This window comes from Lodderomyces beijingensis (genome assembly GCF_963989305.1).
Source record: "Lodderomyces beijingensis strain CBS 14171 genome assembly, chromosome: 4".
Classification (NCBI taxonomy): domain Eukaryota; kingdom Fungi; phylum Ascomycota; class Pichiomycetes; order Serinales; family Debaryomycetaceae; genus Lodderomyces; species Lodderomyces beijingensis.
The window spans coordinates 1,384,225-1,407,905 of record NC_089973.1 but is presented as its reverse complement, the minus strand read 5'-3'; the positions used below and the strand labels follow the sequence as shown (position 1 = coordinate 1,407,905).

Below are 23,681 nucleotides of genomic sequence, written 5' to 3'. Positions count from 1 at the left end.
CAATTGACATTCCCCCATTTTCAGTAGAATCTCTCCAATGGGGGGAAAAAATTTAACCGTGCTCTCTGATTTCCTGGCTAGCAGCTGAAGCAAAGGGTTCCAGTAGGAGCAGGGAATAGACGGTAAAAGTGAAAGTCTTGACAGAGAGCTACTTCTCCACATTGTGGCAAAAGAGATTTAAAATAGAATGCCTGGAGCAGCCCCACGAGTTTCTTCCTTTCTTTTTTTTTTCAAGCGTGAAAAGGAGTCAAAAAAAGTTTTGAACATGTTGCGATTCTTCAAGATAACCATGTCAGGTCTACTAGCCTTTTTATTCTGCAACAGTAGACCGATAGCAATCAAGCTCTTCGACAAAGATCAAATCAAGCTCTACTTAAGCGTCTTTGCTCCAGCTCCTGATCTTCTCTCGACAGCGTGGATTTGCACGGGAATTAAAATCCGGGCCGCGCTATCTCCCCTTTACGTCTCCCTCCATTTATTTGCACCATTTGGCGGATTTGAATGCTCATGAGCACAGTGTCAAACCGGGCTTGTTTTATAGTCTGCGACGAGAAGTGATACATTGATTGTTCAACCCTTCTTTGGACAACATGTCAATACTCCCTACTAAGGGTTGTCAATCTGGCATCAAAAAAAAAAAAAAAAAAAAAAAACGTTGAAATCTGAAACAAACCAGGCAAGGCAACCGCAAAAAAACCGCATCAAGAGTTTTGCTACAGGGCTGCAAAACATGAATTTCGCACGCTTGGACCAATGTGCACCGAAATCCACGTGTTAACGATTACGCTTCTTTTGGATTGCAGGAGAAGATCTTATATGGGAGGACAAGCCGATTGTTGACGAGGTTATGAACGAATTGAAGCAATTTGGCTTGGTACCCCTTTCTTCTCTGAGGGGGAAGGGGAAAGACAACTCAAGTAAAACATCTCTTCGTATATTTTTATCTTTTTTCAGTAGCAATGTTCCGTTTGAACCAACCGGGTGTTGTCAGCAGAGTCCGACCATGAGCAGCCTGTCAAAGATCCGAGGGAAATTGGCTGTTGTTGATACAATGTAGCCAGGGAAGAAGGAACAAAAAACAAAAAAACTTCATTTGCCGACTAGCTATTGTTTTCTGCCAAACTGACGGTGAAGAGCGCTGGATTTTCCTTGCAGCTGGTTCGAAGCCCATATCTTGAAATCAAACCAAATATCACAGATACGCACTCCCTCGTGCAGGTAACGATTGTGTCGATTCAGCTGGAGAGAGCCGTTGTATATTGAGAGCATTTGTGCTGCCAGCAGCAATCCAAACCGAACGGCCAAACCCCCTTTTGGAAACATGGTTTCTATTGTTGAAAAGAATGTTTATGGGGGGTGGGGGTGAAATTGAAAAAGGACTCTGGTTATGAAAGCACCAACAATTTTGAAACCAACAAAGATCCATAACCTGCAACGCACGTCCGGCAGAAGCAGTTGTGTCAGGCTTCTTGGATACAGTCGCCGTAATGAAAGGTTTGCTTGCACCAAAACGGTGACTTACACTACTGATTCGAAACAACTTTAACAGTGCTTTGAAGTGTTGAACGTGGGTACTTTGTTCAACTTGATTGCGAGTATAATTGCCAAAAAAAGGGCGTTGAGAAGGAGGAGGATGACGACGAGGGTGTGCACATGTCAGGCCGACTTCGCTAACCTTATGCCCGATAGGAGGGTTTGAAGCGGCCCCGAAAAAAAGGCCGCCATCCCTTTGCATTCGATTTGACGGTAAGAAGCGGTTTGTTTTCCCGGAATGCCGCTATCGCTCCGGTTAATCTCGCAGACAAAGCAGATGTGATTCCTTTTTCACTTACGAGAAGCACGGTATACCACTGCGGTTGTAGCACCTGGCAATACGATTTCATCAGATAACAGCAAAAGGAGTCAACCAAAAAAAAACTTCCCCCCTTCTTTCCTTTCCCTCTTTTTCCTCTTAGCATTGCTCCTCCAAGATCAAAGTTCGAATGCTCAGCGTCAGAATCACCACAGATCAGTCTGTTGCTCAGCTATCGAAGTCTGTTTGAACCACCAAGATGTTAGTAAGTATTTACTAAGTGGTGACTCTGGCAAAAAAAAAACGTTTGCGTCTGTATATGCCAGACAATAGGACCAACAATGTCACTTGAAAATTTGGTTTAGGGCTGCAAACATGTATCTACCTATATTGATCGTGGCATCTTCTGTGTGGAAGTCCCGCGTGTATTGTATCCGTGCATTTTCATGGATTATGAGATCCGTCCATAGGAAAAATAATCTGCTGCTGTTGCTGCGGCGATTGAATGAGTTCAATATTCAATTTGGCACTTCAATTTGTCCCTTGAACAAAAGAACAATAGATGGTTGATTGAATCACCCCCTAGCTCCTTTTTTCCCTTCGAAATTGCTTCGACATTTTTTTTCTGGGGCTGCATTGGTCCGAACTGCAGGGATCTTTTGCAGAGTTCAGATTCATGCACCCTGTCAAAGATTCGAGGGAAATTGGCTGTTGTTGATACAGTGTAGCCAGGGAAGAAGAAAAGAAATAAACAAAGAAGCTTCATTTGCCGATTAGCTAGTGTTTTCTGCCAAACTGACGGTGACGAGTGCTGGATTTTCCTTGCAGCTGGTTCGAAGCCCATATCTTGAAATCAAACCAAATATCACAGATACGCACTCCCTCGTGCAGGCAACGATTGTGTCGATTTCAGCTGGAGAGAGCCGTTGTATATTGAGAGCGTTTGAGCTGCCAGCAGCAATCCAAACCGAACGGCCAAACCCCCTTTTGGAAACATGGTTCTTATTGTTTTTTTCCCTTTTCTTTGCCGCAGCTTGCCGATGATTTGAACCCATGCTCTGGCACTGGCTCTTGTTCACTACGTCACAATGATTATGAGATTGATCATCATGATGAGAGGGTGAGCCCATGTGCCCTTCTAGCTGCAAAATATAGGGGATCCGTGAGGGCATCAAAACACTATTTATAAACAGCTCGTTCCCCCTCCCAAACTTCAGCTATTCTTTACCCTTTTTCTCCAGACATCAGCAGCAACATGCAATCGTTCTACTCAATTGGATCAGCTACGCTTTCAAAGTTATTGGTGGTATTGGTGTTGACATTCTGCTCGGTGGTTGAAGCCGTGAAATACGAATCCTTGGACGTGTGGGTAGAGCAGTTGTTTTCGAGGCCATTCTACTTTACGAACGTTACTTTAGGTTCGCAGAAACAGAATGTTACCGTTTTGGTGGACACTGGAAGTTATTATTTATATGTTGAAGACGTTCAGAATACTGGGTGTAACGATATGTGCAAAAAGCACGGACCATTTGATTCCGAACATTCGACGACATTCCACAACTTGAGTTTACCGTTCAATGAATTTAACTCCAAAGGATTCTATGGTACGGATGATTTCTGGTTACCGGATGGTAAAAAGATCCTGCAATTTCGGTTTGCCGTCACTAGGAATCAAGGGGAATTTGGTAATTTATTCGGCTTGGCTTCAAGACAAGAGGACGCGAGAAATATTTACTGGGCTACTAAACAGGCAGGTGCTGCTGATACCCAGGGATATGCTTTTTACGCTGGAGACTACACTAAAGGTATAGCGGGCAAGTACACGATTGGAGCTCTTGACAGGGCCAAATACGAAGGTGAATTGCAAGTTTTTGACCACGAGGAATTGAAGTTCCCATTCACCACGCTCACACTTGCAGATGGCCAAGTTTTTCAAATGAACAACACACTTATGTTGTTTGACACAGGAGCTAGAGCAATCGGAACAACGAAGGAAATAGCTGACCCCATTAATAAGGCTTTGGGTGTTGATGAGAAGGGACAAGTCCCTTGCAGCTGGCGTAATTTGGACAAGAGTGTTGAGTTCAACTTGGGCGGTCTCAACTTTAGTGTTCCTTACAGTGACTTTTTCCATACAAACCCTGATGGTTCGTGCTCTTCTGCATTTCAAATTGGAGCTGGTAATCTTATGGGCAGTGATATCAGTAGACATTTGTACTTCGCTGCCAATCAAGAAACAAAGAAGGTTGCCATTGCAAAAATTAGAGTCACTGATGAAACGGACATGATCCCATTCAACTTTTAAACAAGTGGACTGTTCCGAACCGAACGGTTATTTTTCTTTTTGAGTTTTTTATATTTTGCTTAGTTGTATTGTTTTATTTTTGAGAGGAAACACGTCAATGGTTTAAACCTAGTTGAATAGCAATGCGTCATTTTGTTATAAAAGTTGTTTATTACCCATTACTTTGAATCAAGAAACAAGCCCGGCAAACTTCTGAAGTAACATTCGCTTTAATGACGACTCACCTCTATCAAGAGGGGGAGGGGGGAAAAATAAACCTTCCGTGCACTAAACCCACATACCGCAGGAGTGCTTTCTGCTCGTGAAAGGGAAAAAAACTGCAAAATGGCAATAGGTTACTTTGACGATGAGTGCCGGAGGTTGCTTTCTCTAGGCTCCTTTAAGACAAAAGACTCTTTTATCCAGAACAATACAAGTCCAAAGGTTATTTTCTTCAACTAGTCCATTCTCATATGTGGGAAAAAAACTTAAGAGCTACAAAATATACACCCCTTAAAAAAATTGGACCTTGATTGTAGGCGTACTGGATAAGCCAAAAGGCTCCAGAAAGGCTCCAAAAAGACTCCAAAATTTTTTTGCTAATTTCTATGGCTGTCAAGCCTTACCATCTCTTAGCGGCCAAATCCATCTTGTCTTCTCACAATTTGTGTAGCGTGAGAGAATCCAGTATAAGCCCACATGCGAGTTTATTCCCCGTGTTAACTATTTTCGCAACGATCAGCCCCGTCGAAGTTCTTTCTCAATTCTTGTGACTGAGACAGTTTGCAATTCCACGTTCACATCTGTTTTTCTTTACAACAAAATTCGATACAGGTCCGTGTATTCTTTGTTTAAAAGTCTATTTTATTTTAATCTAAAAAACTCTTCAACTAGAGAATTGAAAGCTTTGGGGTTGTCTAAATAAATGTGATGTCCAGCATTCTCCACAATTTCAAACCTAGTAATTTTGTCATTTTTATCGCGGATTTTCTTGAATATGTATTCGCCCCCTTTATGGTTCATCCAGTCCTTATCTCCGTAGACCCACATGTTATTAATATCATTTTCAGCTAGAAAACTGACAAGCCCACGGTCACACAAGGGAAGCTGTGCAAGAATCTCATGGTTTATTAGCTTTGTTATCGCCAATTCTCCTGAACCTTGATACTGGTTGAAGATCGAGTAGGAGTAGTCGTGCAACTTCAAGATTAAGTCGATGGAATCTTCCGAGTCGCCGAAATTCTTGAACCTTTGGAATGACCAATATGATAAGATTTTGGAGTAGAAAGGGCCAAATTTTTGCAAAATCTCAAAGGGAGAAATGTTATTTTGCCATAGTTTTTCGAGAATGTAATTCTTGGGGAATTTGGGCTTTCCCAAGGTGTTTAAAAACTTGGTAAATTCTTCATTAACAACAACTTTTCCATCGTCACCGTCTTCAAACATCAACTCTCCAAATGGATCTCCACCACGTTGGTGTAAATTAAAATCAAACTTTTTATCGTTAATCAAACTATGCTCATTTGACTCCGTACCCATAGGGCTCACCAAGATGACATCTTGAACCAACTTCAGCCCATCATCACCCACGTTATATTTCATCAAGTAACAACACGACAAATATGCACCCATTGAATGTCCAATCAATTTGAAACGATCAACACCTCGGATTTTCCTCCAAGCTTCAACCTTGTCAATGAACCAATTTTCAATTTGAAGAACTTGATCTATCCGCTGTTTCAATTCTTTAGGACGCGTCAAGAACTCAGCGGGGAATTTCGACCTCAGCGAGTTGCCAAAGCCAGGCAAGTCGATGATGTGGAGCTTGACTCCTGGGACGGCAACCAACAGCTCGACATTCTTGATGAAGAACCCTAGTGCTGCCATGTATCCGTGGATGATCACTATATGCTGGCTGGGGCTTGACGCATGCGTTGTTTCGCCCGCTGTGTCGGTGTTTTCCAAGTAAAACTCGTGTATGAATGATCCATCTGCAATTGGCACATCCATCAATTCGCCCCTGATGTTGCCCGGGTCCAATACGTCTTCCTGCTCTTGAGACGTGGGGGGTTTAATATAAATATAGTCTGGCAACATGGCTCGAAAAAGATTGTATTCAATCTGACGATTTTTCAATTTGGCTTGCTCTAGCTTGACATCGGACTTGCCTGCTGTACCGGTTTCTCTTTGTAGCTGCGGCGACGAGTACCACCAATCTTGGAAAGATTTCGTTAGAGGTACCGAATTGACGGAGCTTGCAGTTGATGAAGCGCTTTCATTTGAGGCTAATGTTGAAGAAGATGAAGAAGCTGATTTTGGTTCATTTGAAGCATTGGGATCGCCCATTGTTCTGATTGAGTCCCTGATAAGCGACGACATCTCTGTTCCAAGCTGATTGATATGGGTTGATCGAGGGGGTTGCCTGGAGGAGTTTCAGCTTGGGATTTGGAGAATTGGAAAACCATTTCCTTATCGGTGTTCTTTTCTTATCTTGTGATAAAGCGCGGGCGAGAACAACTATATTTATAATAAAATAAGCTGTTGCACTAACAGTCCCAGCATGGACATATGGAGGGGTAAGTTTGGGGATTCCAGATGAGGACAAAAAACATCACCATCGTCATTACTTCACGCAGTGTACTCAATCATCAACCCAACTATTGAGCACTGAGTTTGCGTCGTAAGATCTCGCAAGGGGAGGGGGGTTGAAATCACCAAGACCTTTGCCCTTTGACTCGAATCTTGAAGTCATCTTTTTTCATAAGAATCTCGTTTCTTTGGCAACAAAACTCTGGCAAGAAAAGGAGCCGCGAATGCTCATGTCTCGCAATCAGCTCTTGCATTTCAATTCCCTCTGACCAGTTCTCTTGCCCATTTTTAAAGAGTCAATTGGCTTTGAAAGCGCTGGATATCTTCATCATTCTTCACAGTGGTGCCAGTTGCTACCTTGTGTGAAACGTTTCTCTTTGCAACTTTGTAGCATACAGAGGCTAGGGCACTTTTGCATTTGCCCCAACCGTCACATCCCGCTCCAAGGAGACTTTACTTCCACGTCCGCGCCAAGGGCGACACTCGTCCAGATCGGTTCAAAACTTTGCAAAATCGTGGCTGCATTGATACATGTCCTCACAGTTCCAGAACCACCACCATTCGCCCGCTTCCCCTCCTCTAGACGGTACTACGGGATTCCTCAATCAATAACGATTGTATTAATATCACCAGTAAGTATATATGTATATATATATCAAAACCAAACCACTCTGAATTAAATCAAGACGATTGAAAACAAAAACCAAAAAAGAAAAACACATACCCTCGAAACCCCTCCAAAAAAGTACAAAATGAAAAAAAAAAAAACCTGTAAAAACTTGAGGCCGCATCAAACAATCAACCTAGCGCTGAGTCTTGTTGTCAAATTCAGTATAAGCCGGAGGAGCCGAGTTCAGATTCAGATTCAAATTCAGACTCAGGCTCGCATCGCCAGCTCTGCTATTCTCGAAAAGACCCTGACTACTGCTTCCTTCATTGACGGCGCCATAAGTGAATTGCGCATTGCTTCTCTGTGGTTCGGTTCTAATAACGGTATTTTCATCGGGGCAATGATGATGATGATGGCAATGTGGAGTCGATCCGCCGCCTGGCACATGCCCGGGGGCACCTTGAGGACCAACGAGTTGTTCTCTTCTACTTCTACCTCTACCCCTACCCCTACCTCCACCGCCCGGGGGCCCCGACTGGTGTTCTAGATCGTCACGGTAAACATAGTATACTTTGCTTTCATGTTCGTGCCAATACGGTGGATACTTGGCGATGATGTACCATGAATGTATCAAGCCGGGGAAGTAGCCCAATATCATCAAGAGCACGTTTATGAGCGAGTCCTTGGAACATAGGCCTCGGCGTATCCATACTGGCAACGGTGGGAAGAACACCGATAGGACGATGAGGAATAGATCGGATAAGCAAATACACATTCTTGATGGAAGACCTGGGATCTGTTCCTTTGTGGTGTCAGTTGTATGTTTGTGTGTGTATCTCTATAGGTGTGTGATCTTGGTAGTGGGTTGGTTGCCTCTCGGTTCCTAACTTGAGAAGTAGAGATTAGAGATTCCAAAACGCTGACTGAATTGGCCGGTGACTGACCGAGTGACTGACTGTCTGTCTGTCCATGTGTCTGTCTGTCTGTCTGTCTGTCTGTCTGAGGGACTTTTCCTTATTCTTTTTTTGTCCGATGTCAATGTCGTAGAGCCGACGACAGAAATAGTCCACGACATCTCAACCCCAACTGTTTTGGTTTTTGATACCACCTCTATATTTCGCCATCAAAATCTATAACCGGGCTCTACCACACTCAATACCGACCAAAGAGCGAGAGAAAGATCGAGAGAGAAGCTGTAGGGGTGTTTATGAGAAGGAGACAATGGCAACAATCACAGTGAATGTAAGCTATTTAACCAAACCAAAGAAAGTCTCGATATCGAAAATTTCCCCCGTATCGCAATTGGTATCACAGTGTTTGCAATTATACGATATCGACACGGATTACACTGGAGAGCTATATCATAATGACAAGAAACTAGACACAGGGTTGCCAATTAGACTCACCAACTTGATCAACAACTCCAAGCTTGTGCTCAAGGTGAAGAAAGCTGACTTGAATAAGGAGATCAATGTCAAGTTAATCACAGAACGGGGCCAGTCCGTGGGCAAGTTCAAAGCTACGGTGCTTTTGCTTCAAGTGTTGGATCATTTCAAAATTGATCCGTCCAAGCCGACTCAATTGCGGGTTTTGAATATGACTGTTGACTTTACCCATTATGCCACGACTACTTTGGGTACAGTTGTCGGCAACGCTGACAGTGTTGCAATGCGATTGGAAAACCTCAAGCTGAGCCAGGAAAAGGAGTTGATTAACAAGAGGCAACAAGAAGCAGTTAGGTTGCAAATGCAACAGGACAAATTGAGACGAGAGCAAGAAGAAAAACGCAACCAAGAAAAAGAAGAGGAAGCACAAGCGCAAGCGAAGAAGAAGAAGAAGGAGCAGGAGCAGGATGACGCACGAAAAGAGGATGAAGTAGAGCAGAAGGAGCAAGAACCTGTAGAGTCCATTGAAGATGAAAACATGGATCTGGCATCAACCAAAGACGATGTTGAAATGGGGGTGGAAACGACCGAGGCAGAGACTGGGACATCCACCACCGAAGAAACACCCGGGTCAGAAGCAGAATCGTCTTATGTTTACAAGGAGGAAGAATTTGAGACAACTCCTCAGTTGTACGTGCCATCGAACGAACCGCAACGAGCTTACGAAAACCCCGATGAAGACTACCACACCACGGTGCATCAGCTCAAAACGTATCAAAGTACAATTCGGAGCTCCGGCCAACGACCAAAAAAAACCGCGAGCAGCAAGGTCCCCAGTAAATATCTCATCAGGATCAAGTTCCCTGACGGGTCCATTCTCCAAATCAATTTTCTTGAAAACATTGCCGAGATCAAGTTTGGTCAGTTGATCAAGAAAATCGACGAATTGCTCTTGCCTCGGTTTATTGGCAATTACAATTTGAAAATCGGATATCCGCCATTCACAAAACTACAACAATCATTTGCACTAAATAACGAATTGCTATATAAGCTACCTGATTTCAAAGCAGAACAAGTGCTGTTAATATGGGAATTGAGCAATTATGATGCAACTTCTTCTTCTTCTTTCCAAAAGGGTCCCTTTTTGAATAATGGCAGTACGGACTTGATAATCAAACCAAGTGATGAATTACCGGAAAGGAAATTGGAGAGACACAGGGGCCAGTTGCCTGGTGATGAACTGGTCAAATCTAAAAAGAGTTTGCTACTGTCTACCAACCTGACTTCAAAAGACGAGGGCAAGAAGAGCAGCTTAATGTCAAAGATTCCTAAATGGATGAGGATTAATAAATAGATGAAAAAAAAAATAAACAAAGCATATGATTCTATTCTATTCTATTCTGTTCTTTTCTGTTCTTTTCTTTAGCGTTGGAAGGTGTCTTGGCCAATGTGCTGGAACAACTTGTAGTGTGTCCGCTCATGAATCGTCTCCCCCTTCTTAATCCCTCCGAAAGAGGAAACAGCGTTTTAGCCAAGTTGACTATCTAGTCATGTTGTTGTTTGGAGGCAACGCCGCACCATTAGAACCCTAACTACGCCAAATTAGGGTTTGTCGAGATCCGCTTACAAATAGGCGGAAAAAATAAACCCCACACACAAAAAATCCCCGCCACCACCGCTACCACCGCTACGACCACCAGTGGGCAAGTGGGGGGGGGTCACGTGTGTCACGCGGGTCACGTGGGTCACTGGCCCCCAAAATTCTCTCCACAGCGTGCTAAAAAAAAAAATTTTTCTCTCTAATTCCTTTGGGTGTTGTTTCACAGTGAAACCCACACGGTATTAGTATCTGGAGTGTCGCCTAAGCAGTAGATTTCGAATCTTCAAAAACATATACACGTATTTTTTTTTATCCAAACAGATGATACTTTGGTTTTTTTATCTCTACATCCGTGGTCAAAACAGAGTGCATGTGTAACAGTTCTTAACCAAGTTGACAGACACAGACCCTGTTTAAACCTGTTCTTTTGACGAAATTAGCGTAACAAGAGATAAGGTTCAGCGAGAGTAGTAGTTAGGATGACTCATTCCATGGATCCTGTTGTGTTGTTCCCTAGATGGGAAAGTAGGGAAGTACGAGGTGGAGGGGGGGCTAGAATTGCTTGCCTCGTTACTTTCACCAAATCAACACATTTGTCGGGAACTACACGACTTTTACTTCCCCCTTTTACCCCCCTCTCAGTAATGTGGTAATCTTAAAGCGAAAACAGGTGAAGTGTTATTTTCTCTCTCTCTTGTTGTTGGCTGGTGGACATGTGTAGTGTTTTAGTCGACTATAAAGCTCTACCAATTTCCACCACTTGTAAAAAATTTTCACTTTCAATTTTAAACCTTTCTCTCTTCTTCTTTTACTCTCTTTTTTTTTTGACTCTTCAATATCTATTATCGACATCTTCAACAACTAGCACACTTTTATTTTTTATTAAACCTCCTCGACTTTTGTTTTTTGAAATAGCCTTACTTTTACCTACTACATTTATAAAACCGTCAAAAATGTGTGCCTAAATTGTTGAACACCCCCCGCGATTAATTTACGATTACTTATTTATTACCTTAGAGATAAATAAAGAAAACGAGCTTGTACAAAACATCAATTTGATCTTTTGTTTGATTACTTTCCCCCCCCTGTTGTTAGATATGTTGAAATAGAATCCGATACCAGCCGTCCATTATGGCGAACCCCGTTTTAAACCTGCTACCACTACTGCCGCTACCCCAATAATTGAAAAGAACCTGAACCAGAACCCGATTAACCGTAAAATACTGAAAGAAATATTCCCCGATTACAGTCTATCTACTATGAAATTGAATACTCCCACAATGTCTACGACTACTGCTAGCGCCAACGCTACTCAAATGAAGTTTGAAGATTCCTCTGAATCTTCAGCAATGCCTGCAAACCCCGTTGTTCCCGCCGCTTCTTCTTCTACGCCAACCGTGCCGGCATTGGGCAAGATGACCGAGGAGACGAAGAAGAACAACAATGTTTTGTCGCCTTTCCACATCCACTCGAGTGTGTTGGACTCTGTCTTTAGCACTCAATTGGACGGCAAGGATGACGCCATTGATCATACTCCCATGTTTGATGAATTGGACTTTATTGTTGACGGAGCCAATGTCAATTCGAAAGATGAGTGGGTGGCTCTCTTTGACGAAGCAGCACTTTTTGCTGGTTCCGAGGAGCTTGCTGCTCAAGAAGATGCTTCGCAGCCCTTGTTATCTTTAGATGCTGGAGCTGGAGCCAAAGGTGGCTTGTTGGAAGATTCCATGTTGGAAGCCTTGTTGGTTGAACCATCTCCCAATGGTTTATCCGACGAGACGGTTTCCGCTGCCACTACTTCTGCCTCGAGCCCCGAATTGGCTGCAAGCAGTATATGTACTAGTGTTGCTCCCTCAACAACATCTAGTGGTGTCAAGCGCACTTTTTGCAAAGTTGACAATTCAACCACCACCACTGGCAGAACACAAGCTCAGTTGTTTACTCCCAATCCTTCTTCGACTTTGCCAACACCGCAGTTGGATGTCAAGAGGCCATCTTTGAAAAAGACCAAGGTTGACCACTTGGGTTGCGTCACTTACTCCAAGAAGCAAAGAACGCAGTCTTTGCAGCCGATTGATTTTACCGAAATTGAGGACTCGACCGCGTTGAAGAGAGCCAAGAATACCGAGGCTGCGAGAAGATCTCGTGCTCGTAAGATGGAGCGGATGTCGCAGTTGGAAGACCGCGTGGGCGACTTGATGGCTGAAAATGACGCTTTGCAAAGTGAAGTTGAGAGATTGAAGGCTTTGCTTGGCTCTCATGGTATATCCTGTTGAGCTTGAAAGTGTTTGTTTTTACTTTTTTTAATTGATTTGTGTTTTTGTTTTATTTGATAGTTTGATTTTAGTTTTAAATTTACATCTATATCTATAACTGGCAAGGACTTGACATCTTGCGCCCATTACAAATAGATCGATTGAAAATTCAAGTTTTTGAAGGGGAGAATTTTCTCGCTAATTGAATCAGCTCAGCTTTCACGTCTCCCGTATTGACCAGTCAATGACGAAAAAAAAAACTCATCGACGGGCCTCATTTCTTAGGAAAAAAAACATTGAGATAACCGTGTGGAAAATCAAAAGCTCAACGGTGTCAAAATAACACAAGATCTCGCTAAAAATTATATATAAAGAACATGACGCGATTTGGATTTGCTTTATGGCCAGTTTTAAACTGTAAAGACTGTGGGTGACTCTAGTTTGGTACCGACGCAAATTAACGTGGCGTTGGTGAGATAGGTTTTCGGGTTGTTTCGTAAAACTGGTGCAAACCAAATTCAGCTTCTTGTTGTTCTTAAAGTGTCACGTGCGGCTTGCGGAGCAAAGTGGACTCGGGGTCAAACTCTTGCCTTGCCATAGCTAACTTCCAAACGTTACTGACTCTACGACAATTGCTTTATCTTGCTCAATTTCCGTCGGAGTTAGACTTAGTCTAGACCCTAACCAACCACTAAAGCCAGCAGACTCGGAGTGTCTTACTAGAACCCCTCGTACAGTGAGACACTTTACACACGACGCAAATACGCAAATACGCAAAGGGCCATGTGTTATGAGGACGAGGATTTCGCCAGATAAGTAGCGAATTTAGATAATACGCACACAACTTACGAAGGGCTCAGCCAAAAATCTCGTTGGGATCATAATGATAAGACAATTCCCATCTTTAGAAGGTGTATATGTTGGTGTGTGTGTGGAGGAAATAGCGGGGTTGGGGGGACGCTTATCTCTCGTGCCATCCGACGGAACGTAGACACTTCGAGCTCTCCCCCCCCCCCACAACTACTCCAATTGATAACACTCCAAAATTAAGGGAAAATAAAGCTGGGCAGAGTTCTGGGACATGCGATAGGGCTAATGTAGCGGGGGTTGGTGGATCGCAGATGTGGGATGGCTACAACCCGAAGTTGTTTTCCTTCACCTGCTTCATGAGTTTACTGATTCTTGTTACTCAATTAGGGTAAGGGTGGTAGGGGTTGCTGAGGAGAGAGACTGGCACATTGAATTGACAGTTTCGCTCTTGAAACCCCCATTTTCTACTTGAAGCTGTTCCATAAGCTGAAGAACCCTCATGCTTCAGTGGCTATCTCGCGTGCACGGCATTTCGCAACGTCACCCGCAAGGAAAAGAAAAAGAAACCAAAGTCGGGCGCGAGAGGACGAATCCACTGTCGCAACTCGCTCTACTTTTTTTTCAGGTAGCGCACAAACAGCCCTCACCCGGTTTCTTCCCAGTTGCCGCACGCGTAGAGGCGGCCGCCGCTGCACCCACACATACATAGTTGGCCCAAGGTGCACACGTCACCATACTAACTCTGGTTTCGGCTGGCCCGTTTTGCCCTGCCCCAGTAATGCGGGACAAGAAAATAAAAGAAGAGTCTATCCGTCAGGGGGGCACCCTCGCGATAGACACTCTTTCTTGACAGCAGCCACCTGGCTGCAAAACTGTACACTGTGAACTGGAACCATCGCTGTTGCCGCAACTGGGCTCCGTTGGAGTCTCCGTAGGAACAAACACTTTTATCTCTGGCGGGAGTTTTAACTTCTCTTACCAATGCAGCTGCTCCAATTTAAACAGAGGAGCGAATCTTATTGAATATTACTTGCTTCGCTTGCGGGCTCACCGTAAACTCGTCGCTTAAGTATTGCTGTTTGGAGGTGAATTTTCGTTATCTCTTCTAATTTCGATTATCAGTAGCGCAAGGCAGCGGCGGCAGAACCGTTCTGCATTGTCCTTTGGCTGTTTGGCAAAGTTTCTTTCCTTCTTATCTCAGCATATAAGAAAAAAAAAAAGTTGACGAGAACAGTAGGAAGAAGAGCAGAGGAGAGCTAAAAATTTTTTACACCCTACATATGCTATGTCCAGCTTCAGCGAGGCATCAAGGGCGGCCAAACAAGATGTGCTGAGGGCTCTTCTTCTCTATACCTTTGTCCTTTTTTCTTTCTTTATCTTGCATCTTCAGCTATATTGGCACACCTGGGTTCAAGCAATCTTGAAAATATAAAACAGATCTCGAATTTCACCCAAAAATTTGCCTTGATCTAGGCTTGACACCAATAACTACACTGCTTTAGATCCCATTCCACACAACCTCGAGTCTTCCCGCTCAAATCATCCACTATATATCTGCTTCCTATCCCTCAGGCAGTATACGTCGTTCATCACCATCATCTCGCGCTGAAAACTTTTTCACCCCAACTCTTACACCAAGACAAACTTGTAAAAAAAATAGAACACACATATAAAGATGAGTTATCAAGCCCACGACTTGGAAAAAAGCATGGCTGTTGAGCCCGAAAAGAAATCGGTCCACTCCTTTGACGACTACAACGAGCCCAGCTCATCTGCTAGCGAAACCGACGTTCGCGACGCCAAGGTCAACTTTATTGATCGTTGGGCTCACAAGTTAAACGCTGAAACTAAAGGTATCGAGCCCGTTACCGATGAAGAAAAAACCGAGAGCTCAGTGTGGAGCTCGGCGTCCATGTGGTTGAGTGCCAACTTGGTCATTGCCACTTTTGCCTTGGGTGTCTTGGGAATCACCGTGTTTGAGCTTGCCTTTGGCCAAGCCGTGCTCGTGATCATTTCATTTACTGCCCTTGGTAACTTCACAGTTGCCTATTTCTCGTGCTGGGGTCCCGCTTTAGGTTTGAGACAAATGGTGTTGTCGAGATTCCTCATTGGCGACTTGACCACGAGAATCTTTAGTTTCATCAACTGCTGTGCCACGATTGGCTGGGGTGCCGTCAACATCATGTCGAGTGCCCAGTTGCTCCACATTGTCAACAACGGCGCCTTGCCTCCTTGGGCCGGCTGCTTGATCTTGGTTCTAGGCACCATCTTGGTGACCTTTTTCGGCTACCACGTGATCCACACCTACGAAAAATACGCCTGGATCCCCAACTTGGCCGTTTTTATCGTGATTATCGTCCAGTTTGCCAGAAGCCACACCTTCCACAGCGACGACTTTGTCGGTGGCCAAACCACCGCGGGAAACGTTTTGAGTTTTGGCGGAACTGTCTTTGGTTTCGCTACTGGCTGGACCACGTATGGCTCCGACTATACCGTTTACCAGCCACGCAACACCAACATGATCAAGATCTTCACCGCCATCTTCTTGGGTATCTTCTTGCCCTTGAGCGCTACCTTGATCTTGGGTGCCGCCTGCGCCACGGGAATCAAAACCAACCCCACATGGGACGAATTATACACGAGCAACTCCGTCGGTGGCTTGGTCTACGGTATCCTCGTTGTTGACTCCTTGCACGGCTTTGGCCAATTCTGCTGCGTGGTGTTGGCATTATCTACCGTGGCAAACAATGTCCCCAACATGTACTCGATGGCGTTATCCGCGCAAACATTTTGGTCGCCCTTAGCCAAGATCCCGCGTGTGGCATGGACCATCTTCGGTAATGGTGCCACGTTAGCCATCTGTATCCCCGCCTACTACTACTTTGAAGACGTGATGGAAAATTTCATGAACTTGGTCTCGTACTACTTGGCCATCTACGAGTCGCTCATGTTGAGCTCCCACTGGATCTGGCACAAGAGCAACTTTAGAGCATTCGACCCCATGCAATATAATAATAAGAAAGCTTATCCTATCGGTCTAGCTGGAACATTTGGCTTCTGCTGTGGTGTCGCTGGTGTGGTGTTGGGTATGAACCAAACGTGGTATACGGGGGTCATAGCTAAGAAGATTGGCAAGTTTGGCGGTGACATTGCTTTTGAGTTGGCGTTTGCCTTTGCGTTTGTTGGCTTTAACACTACTAGATATTTCGAAAAGAAGTATATTCGTTAATTAGACACCTTTAATTATAGACTCGTTTCAGTTCACTGGCAAAGACGGTATTCTCTGAGATTGAGGGGGGGGGGGGGGGGGCCAATGTATCCTCACTCCACGCGACAAGTTGCAAACTGGCGTGGCGAGCAAGATACGTCCCTTCTAGACAACTCACGCATGCTCCTCAACCATACAATAGGCACAATTCTTGATCCAACAAGAGACGGCGCGATGGTATTTTACCATGTATAGAAATGTGAGTTTGCAGAACTGGAAAAAGTCTTTCATCAAGTTAACGCCCAGATCAGAGCAGATCTAAAATAAATCAAATCAATGTATATTGAAAAACTCTAACGTCAAAAGTCGACACGGAACCGAAAAGCATGAAACTAATTTAAAAACTATAGCTAAACCGAAAAAATAGTAAATGGAAAACGAGGTATAATACCAACTCAATTTGTGACCCAATTAGGCACAAAATACTAAAGAGTTGATCAGAATAAATAACAAAAAATATGGGAATAAATAGGCAATCAACTTCGTTGTTGATGTCTCCATCATGAAAAGCAATTGCATAGTTGAAAACAACCCGTGTTTACGCGTTTAGCAAAAAACTGGCGCTTTACATAAAGTAAGCCAAAGCAATGGCCAACAAGGCGAAAACGGGGCTGTTTCCAGATGCGGCACCTTGCAAGACTGACACGGTAGTGGATGACTTTGGAGTAGCGGTGGTGCTGGAGACTGGGGTGGTCAGTGAAGCTGCGCCAGATGATGGAGCCGATGACGATGAAGGCTTAGCAACTGATGAAGATGACCATGGAGCCGATGACCATGGAGCCGATGACGATGAAGGCTTAGCAACTGATGAAGATGACCATGGAGCCGACGACGATGAGGACTTAGCAACTGAAGCTGATGAAGACGAAGATGAGGCAACTGGAGTTGAGGTCAATGGGCAGTAAGTGGTGTAGATGGTGGTGTCTTCAGTAACAGTGGTGAGACCAGTAGTAGCAGTAGAGGTCCAACATTTGTTTTCGCTGCATGAAGTGATGGTGATGGTAGTGGTCTCGACATCGGTGGTGGTTGTAGCCAAAGATGAGGAGCTGACTGGTGGTGGTGGAGCAGCTGAAGAAGAGCTCTTTGGTGGCACGGAGGAGCTAAGAGCGGATGATGAGCTAGCTGGTGGTGGAACAACTGAAGAGGAGCTCTTTGGTGGAACAACCGATGAACTAGCTGATGGGGGAACAACCCAGGAAGATGGAGGTGGAACAACCGAGGAAGATGTAGGTGGGACAGCAGATGAAGATGGTGGTGGAGGTGGAACAGCGGAAGAAGATGGTGGTGGAGGTGGTGGTGGCACAACTGATGAGCTGACTGGAGGTGGGACACTCGAAGTCAAAGGACAGTATGTGGTGTAGGTGGTAGTAACATCAGTGACAGTGGTGACACCGGTAGTGACGGGAACTGAAGAACAAGCATTGTCCTTACATTGGGTGACGGTGATCACGGTGGTTTCGATTTCATGAGTAGTAGTCAACACAGTTGACTCGCTAGCAACAGTAGTTGAAGCTGGTGGAGCTGGGGCTGGCTTGGTCTTCTCAACACCGATGGACTTGCTGACACCAATGTCAATGGACTTTTCAATACCGATAGACTTGTCAAGACCAATAGACTTGTCAAGACCAATAGACTTGTCAAGACCAATAGACTTGTCAAGACCAATAGATTTGTCAAGACCAATAGATTTGTCAAGGCCAATGCTTTTGTCAAGACCGACATCAACACCGACATCAGCACCAACACCAATGGACTTGCTGATGTCCAAGTTAGCGTGAGCTGAGGCAATTAAACCGGCAGTAGCAGCGACAGTAGTGAATTTCATTATAGTGGATTAGCGAGGGAATCAAGTTTGTTTCTGATGTGGTTTTAAATCAAAATGATGGACCTTTTTTTGAAGGGCTCTTGATCGCCCTTTTATAGGCAAATTTCCAACCTATGGAAATGGCATCTGCCTCTTTCATCTGCCCTCTGTCGTCTGTTTTCTGGTTTCTGCCCTCAGTCCTCTACCTTTCGTTTTTCAAAAACTTGACCTAATTACCTGAAGCGGCCAACTCCTCAATAGTCCATGAACAAAACGCATTGTTGCCTTTTGTTATTCTTCTTTGTACATTGCACCAAAAAAGAGTTGCCAGTGAGCTTTCCCAAGTTGCCCGTAACTTTTATTTTCCAAAAAAATGTTGATGCTGATTTAGTCCTGTTGAAAAACACAGGCAAGCCCGTTTGTATCAGGGCAAGCTCATATCCATGCAAGACAAGATGCACAAGGTGTAAAGATTCCCCGTGATTTAGGTCAAGGCACCCTCTCGCTTCCGGAGTTGAAATTTAGGGTCCCCTTCCCTCGAAGCCAAAAACTAAAAGAAGAAACGTGGTTTAAAATATAGTCATCGTCGAGGGGCAATACGCGAGCACCCTCCAAGTCAGAGCCAGTTTGGAAGCAATTTTTGCTTGGGGGAGGAGTTGATCCTTGTTGCTCTATTTTTTTTGGGGGGAACTAGGGGACATAAACTCGGGCTAGCCGAGCGTCCCAGCAATTGGCGAATTTTCCAAGGCTTGACGAACAAAAAAGCAGCACGGTTAAAGTGGACAAACAAAGGGGGGGAACTGAGGTGGCGGAAGTGGAGGGGTTTCCATTTCCTCTTTTTCCTGCAACTGTTGGCTTTCTATTGCTGACGCCATGCATGCCAAAACAAACACATCAATGTTTGGAATCCTCACTATTTGGTTCAATCCTCGAGACCCCTCAACAATCGTCTCCGTCTTGATGGACTTGATGACAAACATGTAATAGGCTGCTTCTCTTCTGTTTATTTTGATTCATTCAACAAGTACAGCACAACGCAATTGGCATTATCGTGAGCCATGTTGTTGGATACTGACTCGATGCTAATTTTAGGAGCTGCGTTGGCATTTTCTCTTGTTTTGTTTTGGATGATCCGGGTAATTAAGGCCCTGTATTTACTTACGCCACACATTCTATCCAACGAGTGTCTCTTGTACACGCGTAATTGCATTCTTCAACAGCGGCTTTCCATGGTTAGGTTTTTGGTTTTTGTTTTTCAATAATATCGAGCTCATTAGGGGGGTGCTGAAATGTTTATTTGTCAAAGAACCAGATCAAGCTGACTTGTCGAAGGGCACCCTTGTAAATCAAACAATCCATTGTCAGTCCTCACTTCGTGTTTCTCGAAAAGTTTTGGCTTTGCGGAGACACGTGGAGGAAGCTTTGAAAGAGGATAGTATACTGTCCCACCGCTATTAGTGCTTGCTCTTTTTGGGTCAATGGAGTGCGGTGGGGGTGGGGGGGTCTACTCTATGGTGCAATTGTACCTGAAGGGATATGCCTAATAGTTGCTAGAGTGAATTGTTTGCAACAGAGCCCGCGGCAGGAGATTAGCCTGCAATCGTAACGTCATTAAGGGGGAAAAAAAAGCGATTGAATTTATCCCGAAAATCAAGAGATGATGACTGAGGGTCATCAGAGGGGACCTTGAAATGCAAAATTTTATATATTTTCACCAATTATATAGTACAGAAATGCTAACAAAAGCCTAGTAAAAGTCAAATCTTGAACCGAAAAAAAATTGTGGCCAAACAGAATCAAGGTACATGAAAAGGACATTTTTCTTTTCTTCTTTTTTTTTTTTGCTTTTCCCCATCGAAATCCGAGACGAATGTTCAAGTGGGAAATGTATAGAACTGAAGTTGTGATCTAATTTTGATTGGTTGTTGTTGTTGAGGGATCGTTAAACAAAAAGGTGCTCATGAGGATGTAATTTATTAATTTTTTTTAAAAAATCACTATTTTGGAATCAGCTTAGATGAAGTAAGCCAATGCGATGGCCAACAAGGCGTAGGTTGGTCCATTGGTAGATGCAGCACCTTCATAAGCCGATGCTGAAGGAATTGAGCTATAAGTACTAGCTTGAGCAGCGAGACTGGTGGTACTAGTGAGTGGAGTGGTTGCTGGTGCAGCGCTAGTTGGTTCGACAGCAGCAGCAGCTGGAGAAGTAGAAACACTAGTAGCATCCACAGCAGCAGGAGCAGTGCTAGTGGTTGGTTCAGCAGCAGCAGGGGTAGGGGTAGTGCTGGTGGTTGGTTCAGCAGCGGCAGCGGCAGGGGTAGTGCTGGTGGTTGGTTCAGCAGCAGCAGGGGTAGTACTGGTGGTTGGTTCAGCGTCAACGGCAGCAGGGGTAGTGCTGGTGGTTGGTTCAACGGCAGCAGCGGCAGGGGTAGTGCTGGTGGTTGGTTCAACGGCAGCAGCGGCAGGAGGAGTAGAAACACTAGTTGCATCAACAGCATTTGGAGTTTCCTCTGTACTTGTCTGGTCGACAACAATAGTTGAGCTTGTGGTTGGTTCAGCAGCAGCTGGAGTTGTTTCGACCTTGGCTTCCTTCTCAGGAGTAGTTGATTCCGCGTCAACAGTCTCCGGGGTAGTGGAGGTTGTAGATTCAGTTGATGAGCTGGAAGCCGGAGCACTTGGCGTTGGGGCAACAGCCGATGGGGTAGTTTCAACAGATGATGAAGACTTGGATGATGAAGCAACAGACGAGGAAGACTCGGATGTTGAAGCAACGGATGTTGAAGCAACGGATGAAGTCAGGGATGATGGAGTAACGGATGTTGAAGCAACGGATGAAGTCAGGGATGATGGGGCCTCAGATGTTGAAGGTGCAGATGAGGATTCAGCAGTCAATGGGCAGTAAGTGGTGTAGACTGTAGTGTCCTCAGTAACTGTAGTCAAACCAGTCAAGGCAGTGCTTGTGTGGCACTTGTCTTCGTGGCATGATGTGACTACGACAGTTGTTGTTGCAACATCAGTTTTGGTGGAGATGGTTGCCACTGACGATTCAGGGAGAACCGACGAAGTCAAAGATGATGAAGTCAGCGATGATGGGGCCTCTGATGATGGGGCAACGGATGAAGGCAGCGATGATGGAGCAACAGATGATGTCAGCGATGATGGGGCCTCAGATGATGGGGCCTCAGATGATGGAGCAACAGATGATGTCAGCGATGATGGGGCCTCCGATGATGGAGCAACAGATGAAGGCAGCGATGATGGGGCCTCGGATGATGATTCAGCTGTTAATGGGCAGTAGGTGGTGTAGACTGTTGTGTCTTCAGTCACAGTGGTGACACCAGTAGTGGCAGTGCTTGTGTGGCACTTGTCTTCGTGGCATGATGTGACTACGACAGTTGTGGTTGCAACATCAGTTTTGGTGGAAATGGGTGGCTTTGATGAAACAGGGAGAACCGATGAAGACAAAGACGACGAAATCAGCGATGAGGATGACAGCGATGACGATGACAGCGATGACGAGGTCAGGGTTGAAGTATACTCGGATGATGATGATGATACAGATGACGATTCAGCAGTCAATGGACAGTAAGTAGTAAATATACTAGTCTCGTCCGTGACAGTAACCACTCCTGTAGTGACTGGCACTGATGAACACTTGTTATCCTTACATTTGGTGACGGTGATGACAGTGGTTGAAATCCTGTGGTCTGTGGTGTACACTGTTTTCTCTGGAGTAGTAGGTGCTGGCGCTTGTGTAGTTGGTGTTGTTGGAGCCGGTGCTGGGGGTTCTGCTTTGTCTTTACCAAGACCAAGCCCAAGGCCAAGGCCAAGCTCGGCACCAAAGCCGACATCAAAATGGGCTTGCGCTGAAGCCAACAATCCAGCAGTGACTGCAACTGTAGAAACTCTCATGATCTAAAAACAGCAATTTAAAAAGAACAAAAAGTCTTGATTTTCAGCGAAAGTGTGAAGTTGGTTGGATGAGTCAAGCTTTGAACGGATCATGTTTTTTGCAACAAGGTCTTTTCATCATCTATTTATAATGCTCTTGTCCTCGACCGTTTTGTTTTAACCTTTCTTGAAGCAGCTATTTCCATTTGTTCTTTTTTTTTCCTTTTTTTTCTTAATTTTCTTTTTTTGGTTTCCCTAGAATACCACCAACAACATACTGTTGTTATTATTGACGACAACGCACATTACACTAGTGGAAGTTTTCAGTTCATGGTTGGCGGTTTGGAAACAGACCTCGCAAAACATTGAATTGTGACAGAATCCATTTTTTTTTTTTTGTTTTGCAGCTCACCCTCTAATGCGCATCCTCTAATTTTGTTTCTAAATTCGCGACAGTTCTGAAACGCGCGACTGGGGGGAAGGGACCCTGCCATGATGATTGCAACCAATGCCTCAGGGACAAGCCACTTAAAGTGCACATGCAAGCTTACTCTCCACCAGGATGAATAGTTGTCTATCCTCAACAGTGTGTCCATTGGGGAACGGTCATCACTTGTCAAGCCAACGACAAAAAAACCAAATTCTTAATCAAAGTGGCCGTTATCGACAAATTTGAAAAGTAGACAAATTTTGCTACGAAAGGATCGATTGGTGTCGCTGGTGTTTGTTTTTCTTTGATTCAATAGATCTCGCGTTTTGATGACAACTGACCTCAAACAATCTTGAAACATTTGAAAAAAATGAAACTGCATGTGCTCAATTATAGAGTAGGAGGAGGAGAGGTTGGAGAAAGAGCATTACAAAGTGTAAAGGCCCGCGGCTTGCTTCTTAGTCGCCATGCACTACTTGCCCTGTCTTATCCTGACTGTTCTTAGCACTCGTCTATTCTGGGGATCTGCGTCTGGATGTAGTCTAGATTTTTGCTGCACGTTTTGGAGGACTTGAAACCACATCTGGAACAGTGGAGCTGTGACGGCTGCGAAATGTCAGACCTTTGTATCAGGATTATAGTTTAACTTTCTGGGAAAAGAAAAGGCCGTTTTTTTTTCAAACGGTTATCATTCGCCCAGTCAACCTCCACTGATATTCAACTTGCTCCCAGCCTCCAGAAGCTTTTGACAGCTTGCAAACTTGGCTGTCGCTTCACCGCCCGTTGCGAACTTAGTCTAATGAGTTTATTCACCACTCCGTCAACGACCATAGATTTGCAGGGTCTAGAAGAAAAGGAAAAAAAAGGGCGCCCTGAGGTTGTCGTCTAGTCCCTCGTCAATTTTCAATGCAGAATTCATTAAATCCAATTAGGCGACGGCCGATAAAACAGTGCACCAAATTT

The 23,681-nt window shown here is 44.5% G+C and overlaps 8 protein-coding genes across 8 annotated transcripts; 4 read left to right on the top strand and 4 right to left on the bottom strand. All coding sequences in view use genetic code 12, as the record gives it.

The window, feature by feature from the left end:
• Positions 1–3,047: 3,047 nt before the first annotated feature.
• Positions 3,048–4,097, top strand: LODBEIA_P36300 (uncharacterized protein; the record flags this gene model as incomplete). The annotated part of the gene is made up of 1 exon (XM_066973762.1): positions 3,048–4,097. One exon carries the CDS (start codon positions 3,048–3,050, stop codon positions 4,095–4,097), a length of 1,050 nt encoding a protein of 349 aa, XP_066830568.1.
• An 843-nt stretch (positions 4,098–4,940) lies between these two features.
• LODBEIA_P36290 (uncharacterized protein) lies at positions 4,941–6,422 on the bottom strand (the record flags this gene model as incomplete). The annotated part of the gene is made up of 1 exon (XM_066973760.1): positions 4,941–6,422. One exon carries the CDS (start codon positions 6,420–6,422, stop codon positions 4,941–4,943), a length of 1,482 nt encoding a protein of 493 aa, XP_066830567.1.
• A 1,046-nt stretch (positions 6,423–7,468) lies between these two features.
• LODBEIA_P36280 (uncharacterized protein) lies at positions 7,469–8,050 on the bottom strand (the record flags this gene model as incomplete). Its single annotated transcript, XM_066973759.1, has 1 exon — positions 7,469–8,050. One exon carries the CDS (start codon positions 8,048–8,050, stop codon positions 7,469–7,471), a length of 582 nt encoding a protein of 193 aa, XP_066830566.1.
• A 446-nt stretch (positions 8,051–8,496) lies between these two features.
• On the top strand, positions 8,497–10,014 carry LODBEIA_P36270 (uncharacterized protein; the record flags this gene model as incomplete). The annotated part of the gene is made up of 1 exon (XM_066973758.1): positions 8,497–10,014. The coding sequence occupies one exon, from the start codon at positions 8,497–8,499 to the stop codon at positions 10,012–10,014; it is 1,518 nt and encodes a 505-aa protein (XP_066830565.1).
• Positions 10,015–11,540: 1,526 nt separating this feature from the next.
• LODBEIA_P36260 (uncharacterized protein) lies at positions 11,541–12,536 on the top strand (the record flags this gene model as incomplete). The annotated part of the gene is made up of 1 exon (XM_066973757.1): positions 11,541–12,536. One exon carries the CDS (start codon positions 11,541–11,543, stop codon positions 12,534–12,536), a length of 996 nt encoding a protein of 331 aa, XP_066830564.1.
• Positions 12,537–15,000: 2,464 nt separating this feature from the next.
• On the top strand, positions 15,001–16,554 carry LODBEIA_P36250 (uncharacterized protein; the record flags this gene model as incomplete). Its single annotated transcript, XM_066973756.1, has 1 exon — positions 15,001–16,554. One exon carries the CDS (start codon positions 15,001–15,003, stop codon positions 16,552–16,554), a length of 1,554 nt encoding a protein of 517 aa, XP_066830563.1.
• Positions 16,555–17,158: 604 nt separating this feature from the next.
• On the bottom strand, positions 17,159–18,418 carry LODBEIA_P36240 (uncharacterized protein; the record flags this gene model as incomplete). Its single annotated transcript, XM_066973755.1, has 1 exon — positions 17,159–18,418. The coding sequence occupies one exon, from the start codon at positions 18,416–18,418 to the stop codon at positions 17,159–17,161; it is 1,260 nt and encodes a 419-aa protein (XP_066830562.1).
• Positions 18,419–20,410: 1,992 nt separating this feature from the next.
• Positions 20,411–22,309, bottom strand: LODBEIA_P36230 (uncharacterized protein; the record flags this gene model as incomplete). The annotated part of the gene is made up of 1 exon (XM_066973754.1): positions 20,411–22,309. The coding sequence occupies one exon, from the start codon at positions 22,307–22,309 to the stop codon at positions 20,411–20,413; it is 1,899 nt and encodes a 632-aa protein (XP_066830561.1).
• Between the last annotated feature and the right edge of the window lie 1,372 nt (positions 22,310–23,681).